The sequence below is a fragment of the Microcaecilia unicolor genome, unplaced genomic scaffold (assembly GCF_901765095.1).
Source record: "Microcaecilia unicolor unplaced genomic scaffold, aMicUni1.1, whole genome shotgun sequence".
Classification (NCBI taxonomy): Eukaryota; Metazoa; Chordata; class Amphibia; order Gymnophiona; family Siphonopidae; genus Microcaecilia; species Microcaecilia unicolor.
Window position 1 is genome coordinate 286,760 of NW_021963002.1, and position 18,144 is coordinate 304,903.

The 18,144-nt window shown below is 41.4% G+C and overlaps 1 protein-coding gene across 1 annotated transcript in view; it reads right to left on the reverse strand.

Moving 5' to 3' along the window:
- LOC115458707 (DNA-directed RNA polymerases I and III subunit RPAC2-like) overlaps nt 1–16,300 on the reverse strand; it is a 39,498-nt gene extending 23,198 nt beyond the window's left edge. Inside the window, exon 1 of the mRNA XM_030188533.1 lies at nt 16,215–16,300. Coding sequence (XP_030044393.1) covers nt 16,215–16,226 — 12 coding nt within the window. The 5' untranslated portion in view covers nt 16,227–16,300. The remainder of the gene's footprint in view (nt 1–16,214) is intronic.
- Between the last annotated feature and the right edge of the window lie 1,844 nt (nt 16,301–18,144).

Consider the following 18,144-nt stretch of genomic DNA (forward strand, 5'->3'; position numbering starts at 1 on the left):
TGTTTCATTTCTCTCTGACTTGCTTTGAGAACACATCTCCTCAGAATCATTTATTATGCATTCCTGCCTTAGTTTTGATGTTGCCTGTTCAAAAGATTGCCCTTCAATGGCCTCATTTACAGACCTAAAAACATCAAACTTCTTTGATAGTGAGGTAAAAAGAAATGCTCTTTTCAATGCATCACACATGGGAATTCCAGAAAGTTCTAGCTTTTGAAATGAAGACATAAGATGCATAATGTGATCATTACATTTACTTTTATCCCTTAATTTGGTTTCATTCAACTCTGCCAACCAAATTGGTTGCTGCTTTGCATATGTAGTTGCATACATAGTTCTCAGTTATATAAAATGTCCTTTGGTGTATCTTTTCCCTCCACTAATATGGCTTGTTTCTCTGAGAGAGCTTCCAAAAGCATGCACTTCACATAATAGTTTGCATTGTCCCATTCAGCCATATTTTCATCTGTTCTGTCTTGGTCTAAGCATATATTTAATCTTTTTGCTCGAAGGAGACATATGAATCTTAGTTCCCACTGCTGATAATTAAACTCAGTTAATCTAGGCACCTTGAGAGAATAGAAAAATGGTGAATTTCTTCCCTCAGCCATTTTCTTAGCCTTCTGTCTGCTGTGTGGGGGGAGAGAGAGACAGACTGAATCTTTCCTTTAAAACTTAAGAGAAAAATGTGGCCTTTTTTTCTGCCTGGTAATATTTCTCTTCTTTTTCAATTCCTGGACCCTGGGCCCATAACCCTTTGTTGGATTATTTGTAGTAAATAATTAGCAGATTTTAGTACACACAGCTTCAGCTTTAGAAATGTTAATTTCTTTCTTCATCTCTCTCTCATTCACCCCTGAATAATTCACTGCTGAGTCACTTTAAAGTTGAAGTAACAAAACATCTGTTTACTCACAGTTTGTAGTTAGATTATAATCAGACAGGCTTATATATACATATTACTATACATTTGTATTATCAGCTCCTTCCATGTGCTTAGATGGTAATGGATGCTCACACCACCATAGATCCTCTCAGGTTAGGAGAGATCATGAGCTCCATGTGCTCCATGTGCTGCATCTGCTGTGTCTAACCCCCACAGGAAGTTGCATAGCAGTGTGACCTCTCTAAGTAATTCACATCAGAGGTCACAGAGTAATCACAGAGAAATAATAGGTGACAGGCAATGCATGTAAAAATACAATTACATTCCAACAATTTTAGCATACGTTTTTGTGGAGTTTAACAACTTCTGATGCAGGAAGATTTTATTAAGATTTGGGAGAATTAACAAAATACAAGTAGCTGTCAACACCATACAGAGTCAAGTTAGCATAGCGTTTTAGTCCTATAAAGCCTAAGGTTCCACTATAAGGAACTCCCACAAAGTAGATAACAATACATAATAAACTTCAATATTTATCTGATTTAAATACAGTTGTCCCAACATCCCCTCCCTACCCTCCTAAACAAAGAAGAGAAAAAAAGAAATTAATATATAAAGGAGGAAACCCCCTCACCTCACTTCCAGCCTCCAGCCCTCAACACGGTTAGAAGTGAAAGGGTGCCAAATAGCTTCCCATTTAGATACCATTTTACAGTGTTGAGCCCAAAGCCTCTCCATTTCGCACATGTACCATAGCTTATTAAGCCACTTAACAATTGAAGGTACCTGCGAGGACTTCCGTGAAGCGGCCAAAGTAACCCTAGCTGCCAACATAGCTTGACGAACCAGTAGAGATTGTGAAGTAGTCAGGCCAGGTGGTTTCTTAGAAAAAAGAAAAAACTCAGGAGACCACTTTATTGGCTTGGAGAGCCACCTCTGGAGTCTGTACTGCACCAACTTCCAGAAGGCTCGAACTTTAATACAAGTCCACTAGAGATGCCCCATGGTGCCCTCCTGCCCACAGCCTCTCCAAAACAATGAAGACACCTGCGGGAACATATGATGAAGGCGTGCAGGAGTCAGGTACCATCTGTACAAGACTTTTAGTGCATTTTCTTTAAATGGTATAGAGATAGAAATCCTAGACAAAGCACATTCCATAAAGTTCCAATCATCATCACTCAAAGTCACCCCCAGCTCCCGATGCCAACGCACTTGATACTCAACAGGGTCCCAAACCCGCTGACACTGAAAGGAATACAAACAAGAGATCAAACCCCTCATCCCTTTAGAATCCTCACGCAAAACTTTTGCCTTAAATTCCCCAGCAGAAAGAAAGTGCTTCACTTGTGTATAAGCAAAAATATACTTGGGTGAAATTGCATAGTTTTCAGTCAAGCTATGAAATGGAATAAAGGCACCCTCATCAAAAAATTGGCCCCAGGACTCCAGGCCCACCGAGAACCAATTCGTAAAAGTCCCAGATTCAAGGCCTGGAGGGAAAAGTGGATTGTTAATTACTGGTATAAGCTTAGAGAGTATCAAGTCCTGCTTAACAAATAAGCTGTCCCAATAATGAAAAGTTGTCAAAATTGAGAGACAAATCTCCTTATCCATCATTCTATACCTCCGAGGAAGCCATATCAAAGAACGCAACTGACATGCTCCAACCGAATCCTGTTCCAAACCAATCCACCTCTTATGGGGGCTTGCATGATACCACTCAATGGCCACCCGTGCCTGAGCAGCTTTGTAGTACCAGTACACATTCTGAACACCTAACCCTCTCTCTTTTTGGTCCCTATACAACAACATTCTAGAAAGACACAGCTTTTTATTGGACCAGATGAAACGAAGAAGGCGAATCTGGATACCCGAAAGAAAGGAGCGAGACAAACAGAGGAAGGATTTGGAAGAGATACATCAAGCGTGGCAGCACATTCATTTTCAACGTAGCAATCCTTCCAAACCACAATAACTCAATGGAGCCCCAAGCCTTCAGATCTTTATATAAATCCTTCAAAAGGGGAGGATAGTTAGCTGAGAATAAATCAGAGAATTTGCTAGTAAGAGTAATCCCCAAATATTTAATGCCGCGGGTCATCCAGGGAAATGAAAAGGCTTTTTGTAAGGACGCTAAAATCGGGCCAGGAATACCCACTGCCATGGCCTCTGATTTAGACATATTAAGCTTAAAACCAGAGACCGAGGAATATTCTGCTAAAAGCTGAATCAGATTAGGCAATGAAATTAAAGGTTTAGTTAGAGAGAGCAATATATCGTCAGCGAACATTGCCAGTTTATAATCCTGACCAGCAACCAGAAGCCCCGAGATATTAGGGTTAGCACGAATAGCATTAGCAAGAGGCTCCATGACCAGTGCAAATAGCATAGGCGAAAGGGGACACCCCTGCCTAGTCCCCCTAGATAAAGGGAACATAGGAGAGTTACCCCCATTAATACGCACACATGCTCTGGGAGAATTATAAAGAGCTTGAGTCTAGCCTCTAAAGCCCCGCCCAATCCCCAGCTTCTCCATAACACTGATCATAAAAGGCCAACGAACACGATCAAAGGCCTTCTCGGCATCCAATCCCAAAAGACATAAAGAGGTCTTTGACTTGGTAGCTACATGCAACACATTGACCATACGACGCACATTATCTTTAGCTTGCCTTTGGGGAAGAAACCCAACTTGGTCAGGATGAACTAATTCAGGAAGGACTTTAGCTAATCGATTCGCTAAAACCTTAGCTATAATTTTAACATCAGAGTTAAGAATGGAGATGGGGCAATATGAGGCACAGTCCACCTTGTCCTTACCCGGCTTTGGAATCACTGCTATTCAAGCCTCCATCATAGATGGAGGAAGAGCTTCCCCTTCCTGAACATCATTAAGAATCTCAGCTAGGAGAGGAGCCAATTCTCCCCTAAACCCCCTATAAAAATAATTCGGCAGACCATCCAGTCCTTAATAACTGAAACAATTTCATCTGCCTTGATGACACCATCAAGTAAGGAGCACTGCTCATCTGACAAAGAGGGAAGGCTCTGTGAGGAAAGAAAGGCCTCAATAGCATCATGATGAATATTAGAATCTGCCGAGTACAGGGACCTATAAAAGGACTGAAAGCGCTGACGGATCAAAGAAGGCTGAGTCAACACCTTATTCTTACCATCTCCAATCCGCAGAGTGGTACGGTCAAACCTCTGCTGCCTCAATCTAAGAGCTAAAGAGCAGCCAGGCTTATTCTGAGTAAAAGTACTGATGTAGCTGTTGCTGACCTCTTATAAACTGTAATTGTTCTGAGTATATATTGTCCAATCTAAGGCGAACAGCTTGGATTTGCCTCAAAATAGACACCGAGTGCGAGGACTTATGTCGGGCCTCCAAACAAGGTAATTGTGACATACACGTAGCCACCTCTTGTTGCCGGGCCCTGGCCTGGATACTAGCCTGTTTAAAAAAAAAAAAAAAAATCTCGTTACAGTCTTTAAAGCGTCCCAAACAATCCCCATAGGGAAGATATTCCCTCAGGAGAATGCGATATGCAGCTAACAACTTCTCATCCCTTAGCAAGGAGACATTTAGAGTCCACCTAACATCCTTATCAGCCTCACAGAAAGATGAAACCAAGTTGGGGAATGATCCAAAATGGTAATAGATCCAATACCTGAAGTAATTCTGCATTGAGTCAGAGATACATCAAGGAGTAGATGGTCAATACGAGAATGAGAATCATGTGAATGAGAATAAAAAGAGTAATCTCTTTCCCTAGGATGATGCAGATGCCACACATCGCATATAGCTAAAGAGCGGGCTAGAGCAACCAAAGCCTTAGAATTTTTAATGTCAATTCCTCGAGACTGCACCCGACTTATCCATGACCGGATCAAATGTTGTGTTAAAGTCACCCCCCAACACCAACTTACCAAACAGGTCAGCTTGCACCATTTTTCCAAGCCAAACATAAAATTCCCCCCGAGATTCATTAGGCGCATAGACAGCAACTAGAGATTCATTAGGCGCATACACAGCAACTAGAGAAAAATCTGAATTATTCAGAAGCGCATGCAAAAGCAAAAAACGACCCCAGGGTCACGCTTAACTTTCTGCACCTGAACCTGCAGGGAAGAGTGAAGCAAGATCGCAACCCCCCATTTCTTCGAGGCGCTAGCATCGGAAGCACAAAAAACATTAGGGTACTGATGATGGAACAGAAATTTTTCGTGTTCCCTCCTAAAGTGGGTCTCCTGCAAAAATACCACGTGAGGAGTATGTAACAGCAATTCCTTAAATAATTTTTGACACTTTTGAGGGGAGTTGAGACCCTTGATGTTATAAGTCAAAAACTTAAGATCAACACTCATTTATAGCACGTACCACATAATGTGAGGCCCAATCATAGCACAAAGCCACAGATTCACCCAACAGCTGAAAGGTGAGGAAAAGCAAGAGAAAAGAAAAGGGAAAAAGAAAACAACCCCTCCCACCCATTTCAAAGACCCCCAACCCTTCAACCCCCCCTTACATTACTCACAATCCCACCCCCTCACCCCTCTCCCAACCATCACAAACCCCTAGACAAGGACCAACAAAGCCCCCTTACTAAGCAAACCAGAGAAAGAGACCCACCAAACCGAAACACCACCCAAGACCCAACTCTCCCCCACAATCCCTGCTACCCCTAACACATACATCCCTCTTGAAACATCACACAAAGAAATAGCCATAACTCCCCTTCCTCCCCCACACCCCCCTCCAACCCCTCACTAGCAAGACTAGAGCAAACTATATCTATAGTACATTCCATAGGTTCAGCATAAGGATACAAAAATAAACCCCCTCCCTATACACAGAGTCACAGAAACCATCAGATATAATCCTGCAATAAAATCAGTCTCTTCAGGTAGCTTTCGAGGGGCTCTTAGGTTTGTTGGAGACACGCTTCCACTGCTGGAGTTTGGCCCGAGCTGTAGGGGCAAGATCCACAGGCGGATGTTCAGCAGCCATCAAGCCTTCATCGTGCAAAACCTTCCAAACTTCAGATAAAAGTCTGATCCGATGCAGCCCCCCCTCCCCCCACTGTGAAGCAGAGGGCAAAGGGAAAGGACCAATGGTACGGGATTTTATTTGTGATTAATATGTTCAAAGCTGGTTTCATCGCACAACATTTAGCCAAAGTCAGTTGGGACAGATCCTGGAACACCTTCACATGAGCCTCATTGTAATCAATATGTGAGACCTGATGAGCCCGCTGCATCACTTCTCTTTAGTGACATAGGAAGAGAAACAAGATACAATGTCCCGTGGCTTATTGTCCGTTCTCTTCCAACCGCGATGTCCTCTGATCCAAGTAGCTTACCGCACAGCAGCTTGACCACCGAGACTGCATCTTCTTTGTTCACAACTTCAGGGACCCCACGAAAACAGAGGTTGTTCCTTTGCCCCCGATTTTCCTGGTCATCCACATTATATTGCAGCTCATCCAAATATTCGAGGAGTTTTGAAATTCTAGAATCAGCCCCGCTCAGTTGTTCTGCCTGTTCGTCGACACGAGCCTCTAAGTCCTCCACGTGCCCTCCCAGCTCGCACAGGTCTACACACAGGACATCCATATGATCAAGTATCTCCTCCTTAGAGGATTTAATCTCCTCTCGAATCACCTTTAGGCATTTTGCAAGATCTTTTGAAATGCCTCACTTAGCAGAAGCGCTTCCTATCTCAGCGGTAGACATAGCAGAGTCCGAGTCAGAATGGGAGGCACGAGCCGAGGAGAGCACATGACGGCTCGCGGCCTTACCGGCTTGCTGCGCTGACCGAAGTTCACTCTCCTTCTGGATCGAGGACATAATTCCCAGCCGAGCAAAAGTGACCACAAAAGAGTCCAACGCTTTTCTGTAATACCAGGTAACAATTCAGAGACAGGTGTAAGCTCTTTTTCACTAATTGAAAGCAGGGACGCAATGGAGCTCCGGACTCAGGCAGCCATCAGAGTTTGTGACGTCACTTCCTCTCCAGGAAGATTTTAACTTTTAACAATTTTATTGAGAAACCAAGGCCAACATTACAAATATAAAATTCAACCATCAACATAGAGCAAAGAGAACGGATATTATATCACATTCATATATAGTAGGAGGTGCAGCTGGCCTTTTCACTTCCAATAAACTGGGGGACCGGGAGTAATCCAAGATTGCAAAATACATTTTCTTATAATCATGCACATTTTACAAAACAGAATGTCCCTCCTCTGTCATTCCCACAGAAAGCACCCGATTTATCCAATAGTAACTGTTCAGGGAAACCCGCTACCCTACAGCCCAGAATGGTGGCCATGTGTCTTGTTACTGCTGTCCAAAAATGTATTTCTGAGCAGCTTCAAAAAGAATGATATAACGTGTTCTCCATTCTTTGACATTATAGGGGAAAGTAGTCTGCCTGATTTAAATAGTTGTGCCTGCTTAAAATACGCTCCATACGGTGTTCTATGAAAGCACTCCTGAAGGTCAGCACTCATGTTAAGCCCCAGAAGGCCGTTGATGTTATGCAACATTTCCAAATCCCCCCAGCTCTATCCCTACGTTCTTTTTCCCCATGGTTACTTCACCCTGCTCATATCTTTTCCTGTCTCTAATTGATACATGGCATTGTGTATACCCACAACTGAAATGTTACGTTTTGAAATTTCATTAAAAAAAAAAAAAAACATGTATCTTTTGTCCCATATGAAGTTTAAACTGGTCTCAGTTCAATGAGAAGACAATGTCTGACTATAAGCAAATTTATTGCCCCATCTAGACCCTATACAAAGTTGGAGCTCCTAGAATGGAATCAATAGCCCTTCCCCTGTATGGAGGTGCTTCAATAAACAAATTCCTGCTGTCTCCAATGCTAGAAAGGTTAGATTATATCTAGGCCAGGCTCAAGCCACATTTCTCCTCAAAGAGATCTGGTCCATCATTGAAGGGTCCCCTTCCAGCTGAGGGAAACTGATAAGAAGCATAATAAGCAATTTCTAATTCATTTGGGGTAAATCATTGACAGTGTTGCATCCAATCCATAATATCTCTTAGTAGGCAGGCTGTACTATATAATCTCCCAATGGGGAGACCCAACCCCCTTTGATCTAGCAAACAATGCAACTTCAGTTTAGGTTTCCTCTTTGCCCAAAAACATCTGGAGAGCAAATTAAAATATATTGCCATGCAAATGAGGCTAATTCTACCAATAAGTGAAAGCAGTAAATCTCTCCAACTGCCCAGTACTTTCCAATAGCTCAGTGATATTAATAGCATACATTTTAGTGGATGATGCTAATTGAATCCCTAAATACTTAAAAGGCCCCATCACCCACTATACAGGAAAATGATCCCCCCAGATCTGTCTTAGCAGTTCTGCTGATGACAAAACCTCTGACTTCATTAAGTTTAATCGAAAGCCTGCATAGTCTCCATATTCCCCAAAACTCTCTCGAGCTTCCAGAGATCTATGTGAATTTGTTAAATGCACCAATATATCATCAGCAAAGGCCACTATTTTAAAAGATACAAGACCTACTTGAATGCCCTGGATTAGCTTGTATAACCGGAACGAAAGGATCAAGAGTCAGCACAAACAACAAAGAGCAGCCCTGTCTCAAGCCCTGATAAAACTTTCCGATCCTAGCCCATTAACGAATAATTTAGCTCTGGGCAAGGAGTATAGCTCCCTAATCATAGGCACAAAATGCTATCAATTCATACTTTTCTAGAGTTGCATAAATTAAATCTCAAGGAACTAAGTCAAATGCTTTTCTGTGTTAAAGCTAATTAACAGTGAGGGCCCTCCAACCAGTTCCCTGTATTCCAAGGATGTTAAAATTCTCCACAATGTTTTTGCCATTGATCAATCCCTGACAAATCAACTAGTGAATCATGGACAATCAACAGCAGTACTTGTGCCATACTATTTGTCATCACCTTTGCAAGCAGTTTCACACAGTTATTATTAATAATGAGATTGGTCGGTATGACTTGGGCAATGCAGGATCCTAGCAAGGCTTTGGAAGCACAATAATGTGGACTAAATTAACATAGTAACATAGTAAATGACGGCAGATAAAGACCTGTAAAGTCCATCCAGTCTGCCCAACAAGATAAACTCATTTTACATGGTATATGATACTTTATATGTATACCTGAGCTTGATTTGTCCTTGTCTTTCTCAGGGCACAGACCGTAGAAGTCTACCCCGTACTATTCTTGTACTAAGTTCTGAAGCTAACATCGAAGCCCCTTAAAATTTACACTCAAGCCCATCCCTATCTATTCAGTCATGATCAGGGCGTAGACTGTAGAAGTCTGCCCAGCTCCCATTTTGTTTCCCCAATTACCAGCGTTGCCACCCAATCGAGATTTCACGGAACCATTCCTTCTAAACAGGATTCCTTTGTGTTTATCCTAAGCATGTTTGAATTCCATTACCATTTTCAACTCCACCACCTCCCGCGGGAGGGCATTCCACATATCCACCACCCTCTCCGTGAAAAAATACTTCCTGACATTAGTCCTGAGTCTGCTCCCCTTCAACATCAATTCACGTCCTCTAGTTCTACCACCTTCCCATCTCCGGAAAAGGTTCATTTGCAGATTAATACCTTTCAAATATTTTAACGTCTGTATCATATCACCCCTGTTTCTCCTTTCCTCCAAGATATACTAAGTATATTAAGGTGATCTGAAGGCGATTCTGTGTCCACTACTTGTAGATGTGTTAACAGTAATACTATCTCTTCACTGAGCATTTAAAATTCAGAGCGAACACCATCCTCTTCTGGGGTAGAGAATGATACAGGGACAGATCCCACAGGGACGGGGTGGGGACAGAGCCCGTGAGGACAGGGACAAACTTTGTCCCCATGTCACTTTCTATTTGGAAGCCTGTTAATGAACTGGACTATTATTTATGTTTGATTGATGCAGATGAAAATATTTTTATTTTTTGGAAAAACAAGCAAACATGCTGGCTACAGCTAGCAAAACTTGCATGGGGGATCCTGTACATCCTGCTACCAGCACATCTTCTAAGAAGACATCTTACATTGCTGGAGGGACTGTGGAAGACATGAGAGCTAGACTCAGTCCTAAGATTTTTGATGACTTCTTATTCATCCACAGATTAAAAAATCATAACAGTGCTTCACAGGGCATATTTCTTCCCTCTGGGGCATACAGAACATGTTGTATTTTGTACTCCTGGACATTTTAACAGGGTGGCTTAGGATTCCTTGAGGTAGTAGAAGTCAGCTATTGTTAGGGTTGGAAATATAGAGGGTGGTGGTGGGAGGGTTTATTATAGCTGCTCATTATTATTATTGTTTTCCATTTGTAATTTATACACAACAGTTGCACAGCATATTGCTCCTTTTTATAAAAAAAAATAAAAGGATTTAAATATAAAATCATAAGTGTTCAAGGCTTCTGCAGATGAGAACAGAGCCCACGGGGAAGGGGGTAGGGACAGGGACAATTTTTATCCTCGTGTCATTCTCTATTCTGGGGTCTTCGTCAAAGTGCTCTGCTTTATTGTTCAGTCCATTTCCTACAGTTTTATGGGGGAATTTAAAGTCACTATCCATTTGAGGTTTGTACTTGGATCACCCAAGCCTATTACTGTGCAATCCTTCTCTCAGTTGATGGGGCATAGAGTAGCTGATAATACGCCCAAAAATGTTACAAATTCCTTCATTTGTGATGCAGGAAGATTTTAATATGCAATAAGAGTGCTTTAATTTTAGTACACTTTCATAGAAAGGACCTGCACGCAAAAGCTGGTCCAACAGAGGTGCACTAGAAGTAAAACATTCCTCAATCATCTTTAGCACTGATTTTTAACTACAGCCCTAAAGTGAAATAAAGTTTTGTACTCTCAGCAACTTCAATGGAAGTAAATGGAAATTAGAACAGCCCTCCACAAACCTGGGTTTCCGAGTCAGGACCTTAACTTGGGATCTCTGAACCAATGGCTAGAAAGTGTCATAGTGCATTCATTATTGGATGGGGTACAATCTGGTACAGTAGTTGATTTGGGGAAGGGGAGGTCAGTGTATAACCACTCCCTCCCCAAAGCTAGTAATGTAGCTCACCGACTTCTACATCTAGAACGTACTTCATCAATAATCCAAACCTTTTCATGCTCCTCTCGGAGGGGGGAGCACTGAGGAGCATTAGAAGATGCACTTAGCTGATGTGTGATGTGACAAAAACAGGACAAATATTTGCACAATTTTATACTTAGGCATATAATTATAGGAACACAGACAACAGATAAAGACTGAAATGACCATCCATTCTGCTTTGTAAGATTAGAATTTTAACTGCCACACCATACAGGTTACCTCCCCCCCTCCCCAACCAGGCCTTAATTTAAAGATTGGTACTGCTGCTCTGTGCAGGTTACACCCTCGCCCCTTGCCAGTCTTCATTTAGGGTTATTACTAATTGGTAATTAAGTCTCCTATTAGCTAACCTTATAAATATGGATAAATCAGAAAGAGCTATCCCTATTTCTGCTCTATCTTCCTTTAAATGGTTTCCTTCCCCAGCCACAGATCATTGCTCTTCCATTTTCAGCTGGAGTGGAAAACATACATTGGTTTTATAAAGTACCGGAAACAAAGCAAATGTAGGCTCCAGGGCCTTGTTTTTGAAAGAATTTCACCATTGATTTTTTTTTATTATTGATGGGGAAGTCTTTAGAAAACCAGGGCTCCTTTGGTGAAATTTCTCTTCCTTGGTGGGTTTGTGGACACTTATTTCATCAGCTGAGTCCAATACAGGAGAGACTGAGGATACATTCTCTTCTTTATCTCCCTCTGGATGCTTGACAAGTGAATAAGTGCTAATGGCTCAGTACCACTCCTGTTAGGTGCTTGGATCACCTCCAAAGCCTACAGAGCACCTCATTAATCTCCAAGCAATCAGCACATCTCAGGGCTTCTGACCTCCCTGGAGCTAAGTTTAGCAGTCGACGAAGCAGAGACAGCCTGCCTTGTAGCACAGGAAAGTCTTGGATGTCTTTCTCCTCTCCTGAGATTTTTCAAGGTTCAGCGGTGAACTGATCTTAAATATAGCCTGGATTTTTACTGCATATCTTATTTGGCATAAAGACCAAGATCCACTCCAGATGCTTACAAAGCAAAGAGTTTCCTTTTTTTTAAATCCAGAGTGCACATGCACTCTGGGACCCCTTGTTTTATGTAATAAGGTAATTGCCAAACAACTCCACTGTTTTATCTAGCATGGTATCCCACTCCTTGGGCTGCTTCCTCCTCTTCCTACTTCTCATGCCAGGCTGGTGGAGGTGGTGATAAGTTTAAAGCATGTACAAAAAAATATGATCGCCGTACCACACTTTATGTTGCTTGCCTACCACGTGACTGAAATACTATTGTTTCCAGTGATTTCTTTAATGACCTTAAATAGAAAAAGAACAAAAGAAAATAAGATACCACCTTTTTATTGGACTAAATACATTTTTGGTTTACCTTTCAAAAGGCAACACATTTTTCTTCAAATCAGAAATAAGCAAACATCAAAACACCTGACGAAAGTATTACGTTTGAAAGCTAATCAAAAAGTGTATTTAGTCCAATAAAAAATGTATCATCTTATTTTCTCTTCTTTGTTTTGTTCTCTACTTATTACCTATAAAAGTGGAATGACACGACTACACATCACTTTGTCCTTTAATGACCTTAACAAGCCCTTTTACTCACCAACTTCAGAAAGAAAAACAAAACAAAAAACCCTCAAATATCTTAAATGTTTATTAGTTAAAGAACTTCTAACCCAAGAAACTATTTGTAACTAACAAAAACAACTTATTTCCCTTAGTCCTGCTTCATATCCTGTTGTAGACCCAAGTTTTATGCTTGCTAAAAGATCAAATGAAAACATATAGGATTCATTTCTGGATTAACAGTTTTCTGTGCACTGGTATTCAGGTCAACCCATCTCAATACCTTCCCTTCTCTAGGAAAGAAAAAAAGTTAACTCCAGCATGGTGTAGTTCTTTGTGCATGGCAATGCAAACTCTATCCAGAAGTCTTATGCTGCCACCTAGTGACGTGAAATGATAAATGTAGAAAACCACCTGCTTGAGATCCTACAAAGCAAACCCACAGACGAGATTCTGCAACTGGACAAGTTGAAGATATATTAGTGGAGAAATTTAAAAGAGAATGAGAAACGAAGGCAAATTTGCAGTTTTCAAGCTCCATGGCATCCCCTTGCTTTTAAGCTTTTCGCTCCCTTTTTCCTTTGGAGTGGAGGAGTAGCCTAATAATTAGTGGAACCAAGGGCTTTCACTAACCACACCCTCTCCAAAAGACATTACACAATGTGATACCCGCAAGCGAGCCTTCGCTGGAGTAGCCCCCCATACTCTGGAATGCAGTGCCTGAAAGGCTCCGCTTAACACAAGACTATCTCTACTTCAGGAAGCAGGTGAAAGCTTGGCTCTTCAACCAGGCCTTTAATGAAAGAAGTAACTAAGTCTCACTCAAGGAGTTACTCGGGCTACACATACTGCAGTGGGACAAGTTTATCCACCCCTACCCTGAGATAATATTTAACCATCTCTCTGACCTCATGTGCAACTTTCTTCAAATCAGTCACCTTACTTTCTAACTTCCTACTTTCTTACCCATCACTATCAATTATAATGTTCCATTACGTATTGTGTTGACATTGCAAGTAGTATGCCATGCCATACTTTGTATTGTTAGTTGAATATTTTTACTGCTGTAATTGCCTATTGCTCACGTTTGACCTATTCTTACTGTACACCACCTTGAGTGAATTCCTTCAAAAAGGTGGTAAATCTTAATAACCCAAATTATAGCTACATGTTGCTAGTTTCCACATTAGGAGTCACCACCTAGGAAAAGGATCTAGGTATCATCATGAACAATACTATACAGTCTTTGATTATCCGACATAAACAGGACTGACTCATTGTTGGATAAGTGAAAAGTCAGATAATACAAAAAACAATGGTAACCCCTTAAAAATGCACAGAAAATATACCTTATACATAAAGCACAGGCATAGGGTATCTTTAAACTATTGTTTATTAACACTAATCAGCAATGAACGATGGCATCACGGGGGGGGGGGGGGGGGGGGGGGGGGGTCTGTCGTATATGCCGGATGGTCAGATTATCGAGACTGTACCATATGATAATCTTCTGCTCAGTGTGAGGTGGCAGCCAAAAATGCAAAAGCAATTTTGGGAATTGTTAGGAAAGGAATAGAGAATAAAACAAATATCATAATGCCTCTATCACTCCATGCTGCAAACACACCTTGAGTACTGTGTGAAATTCTGGTCACCGCATCTTAAAAACAGATATGATGGAATTAAAAAAAGCTACACAAGTGTGACCAAAACGATGGAAGGGTATGGCATGCTTCCCCTATGAGAAGAAGCTAAAGAGGTTAGGACTCTTCTGCTTGGAGAAGAGATGGCTGAGGGGAGATACAAGAGGTATATAGAATCCCAAGTGGAACAGAATGGGTACACTTTTAAACTTATACATGAGTAATGCATGGTAAATCCAATTCAAGTGGTATGTGTGTTAGGTCGCACCCTAACTTTTAGCCCACCCTGTGACTCGCATATAAGTCACATGGCCACTGGGCATCTCATCCACACCAAATTTTCATGGTCCATCAAAGGGTCTAAAGGAATCCTCACAGAGGTTTTCTTTTGTTTCCAGATACATGCACAGCCATGCATGGATATTCCAGAAAGTTTTTCTTTTTACACTTGGAAGTGGAAAATACCTATAAATGGAGGTTCCCTTAAATAAAATGGATCTTCCTATCTGCACCTTTGAGATCACTAAGGACCACATCTTCTCCAAAAGAAAATTGAACAAAGTGATATCTTCCAATAAGCATTCTTCGGAGTAGCCTCTACACTCCGAAACATTCCCAAAAGGTTTTGCTTAATGAAACAATGTCTACTTCAGGAAGCAGGTGAAAGTGTAGCTCTTCTCCCAAGTCTTTAATGGAAGAAGCAACAAACTAGTCAAACAACCTAGCTGCACATACTATAGCAGATTTACTCTACTTAAGATCATTTTCATGTATTTTTTTGACTTCCATGTGCAATTTTTCCTTAATCCATATTTTCTCTTGTTTTTCAATCTTATCTATACCTAACACCTCTGTTCAAACCCTATGCTGTCTAGTAAGATGTTTTAACAGGTACTGTAAATAGCATACTATATCATAATGTTTACTACTATTTGAGTATTTTTATTGTTAAATTATCTATAGCCTATATTCAACTTATTGTTTGTTGCTTTACACTGCCTTGGGTGAATGTCTTCAAAAAGGATAGTAAATAAATTCTAACAGAATAATTATTTTGCCATAAATATGAAATTAAGATCATAAAGATTAATAAATGGAGAGAAGTAATCAAACACTGTCTACAAAAGACAAAATTCCACGAGGATGTCATCAGCTAAGTAAGGACTTAGCCAGCTAATCTATCCATGCAGTTTCAGTAGTAAACCAAATTAAGCTTCTGAAATTACTGGTGATCACAAAGAACGAGTTTTGGTGGAGAAAACAAACCAATAGCCAAGCAGTAATTTTCAGCATCGTTTAGCAAATCTAAACAGAGTGTCAACCAGCCATGATCCCTCTCCTTCCTTCCTTCCATCCATCCATCTCCCAGCCTAATAACGTTTCATTACGTATGCCCATTGTCCACCACCTAACATACATACATACATACAAACAAATATGATTGCCTAACTGACAATGCCTCCCTCTCACGGGCTCAATATATCAAACCGTTTCAGTCTAGGGCAATTTAGGTAACAGCTAGGGCGGAAGAGGCATCTCTAGTATTTTACCAGGAAATAATGATGAAAAGAAATCAGCAATACAAGAAAAAAAATTTTAATAGCTGACTAGGTATGGGTAATAATCAGCTGAACTTAGCCAACATGTATCTAAGTCACTTTTTACTTTTGTTTTTATTTAACTCTATAGTAAATAATTGAATTGCCTGATTTCATACTCTCGGGTGGGGGGGGGGGGGGGGAGGAAGGGGTTCAAGGGTCAATGTGAAAGGAAACATTTACGTTCACATTCTCAGCCAAACAGCAGAGATACCAAATCACGTACATTCTACTTCTCACGTTCACACAGGCCGAACATCCTTCTTCACACGCGACCGAGGTCTGTCGTACATTCCCCTCTCCCCTATCCGACAGCTGTGTCTCAATTTCAAACTCCTCTGGGGCCCCATTCCGCCCTACCCTACCTTTAAACTCATGCCTGCAATCGCCCGCCACCAACCCCGTCGATTTAATCCTTCTCCCACGCCCCTTTGGCGTATTTCCTGTTTCGGAAACAGTGTTTCCGGCAGAACGTAACGCGGCAGAAGACAAGGAGGTTCGGGTTTATGCAGGCGTGACGTCACAACGCTGAAGCTGGCTCCCCCCCCCCCCCCCCCAGCAGCCGCCATCTTGGTATATTCATAACAAACTATCAGCTGTTGCAAGTTGCATCCATGTTGTCGTTGTGCATTTTTATTTTATCTCATCTCAATTATATTTAAACATGCCGGCTTATGCAGCATAAAGTACACAGAGAAACTACATATGGGATGCATTCAAATAAAAAAGACTATCAGAGCATAGTGGAGAGGTGAAAGCAGGGGCGTAGCCAGATACCCAATTTTGGGTAGGCCTGGGCCCAAGATGGGTAGGCAGAACTCTGCCTTGTCCCACAAGTGATTTGGTCTCTTACTCTCTCGCCTGCATGCCATGTGGTCTCTCAAACATCCTCCCTCCCCTGAATACCTACGAGACATACAGCGCTGCATAGTCTAGTAACGCTTTAGAAATGATAAGTAGTAAATAGCAGATTTTCACCGGCAGCGAGCAGCAACTAATACACACTGCTCATGTTGGCCCGACAGCCTTCCCTCTGATGCAACTTCCTGTTTCTGCATAGGCAGGAATACATCAGAGGGAAGGATGTGGGGCCGGTGAAACCAGTATGTATCAGTCGCTGCAGGCGAAGATCTGCTATTTACAAAGGTACACAGGAGGGACAGTTGTAGGGAGATTTTGGCTGGTGGGGCTTGGGGATCCCTGCCAACCACATCATAAGTGTGCTGCTACTGGGTGGGCCTGAGCTCAAAGTGGGTGGGCCTGGGCCCATCCGGGCCCACCCTTGGCTATGCCACTGGGTGAAAGGCTTCCAGGAGGTTCTGTGTGCCACACAAGCACAGTCCCGAGAGCGAGGAAGACGGAAACGTGCTGGCCAATATTTAACCCGCACCACAGGCGATTTGCATCTGGTGGTTGGATTCTAATCACATCAGACAGACAGAAATGTTCATTATATGCTAGATGCTAAATGTTGAAGAGAAGCAATTTAGTCCTTGAAACTTTTTATTAATTTATAATGATACAGAGATAAAATGCAAAGTACAAGGAATAATCAAATACTCAAATCAAAGAATATCAATATACATGTAACAGAGGAGGGAAAGGTAGGAAGGTAAAGGAGGAGGGGATTAGGGGAAAGCAATTTATAAATAAATTCAAAACAGAACCTGCAATTTACATAGAAATTGATAAAATTAATAATTAAAATTAGAACCAAAAGGATAGGTACAAAAAATTACAATCAAATATTATGGAGAGCTCTTGTTTAAAGAAAGATAAGTTTTTAAAGGCAACCACACTTTGTCAAAATATAAGGAATTTATAACTTTGATGGCTAAAGATAATTCAAATTTGTGAATTTGTAAAACAGAATGCCACCAAAAGTGAGAATTAAGAAAGGAGTTATCCTTCCAATTTGCTAAAACCATTTTTAGACCAATAGCAATTAACGTATCATACAATTTGGAGGAATATTTATCTAAAACCTTTTCAATAACAGGCGAACCAAAGGTAAAATTATGTATAATCATACCTGATAATTTTCTTTCCATTAATCATAGCTGATCAATCCATAGACTGGTGGGTTGTGTCCATCTACCAGCAGGTGGAGATAGAGAGCAAACTTTTGCCTCCCTATATGTGGTCATGTGCTGCCGGAAACTCCTCAGTATGTCGATATCAAAGCTCCATCCGCAGGACTCAGCACTTAGAGAATTACACCCACGAAGGGACACTCTGCCCAGCTCACCACCGCCGAAACGGGGGAGGGGAATTAACCCAGCTCATCCCCACACA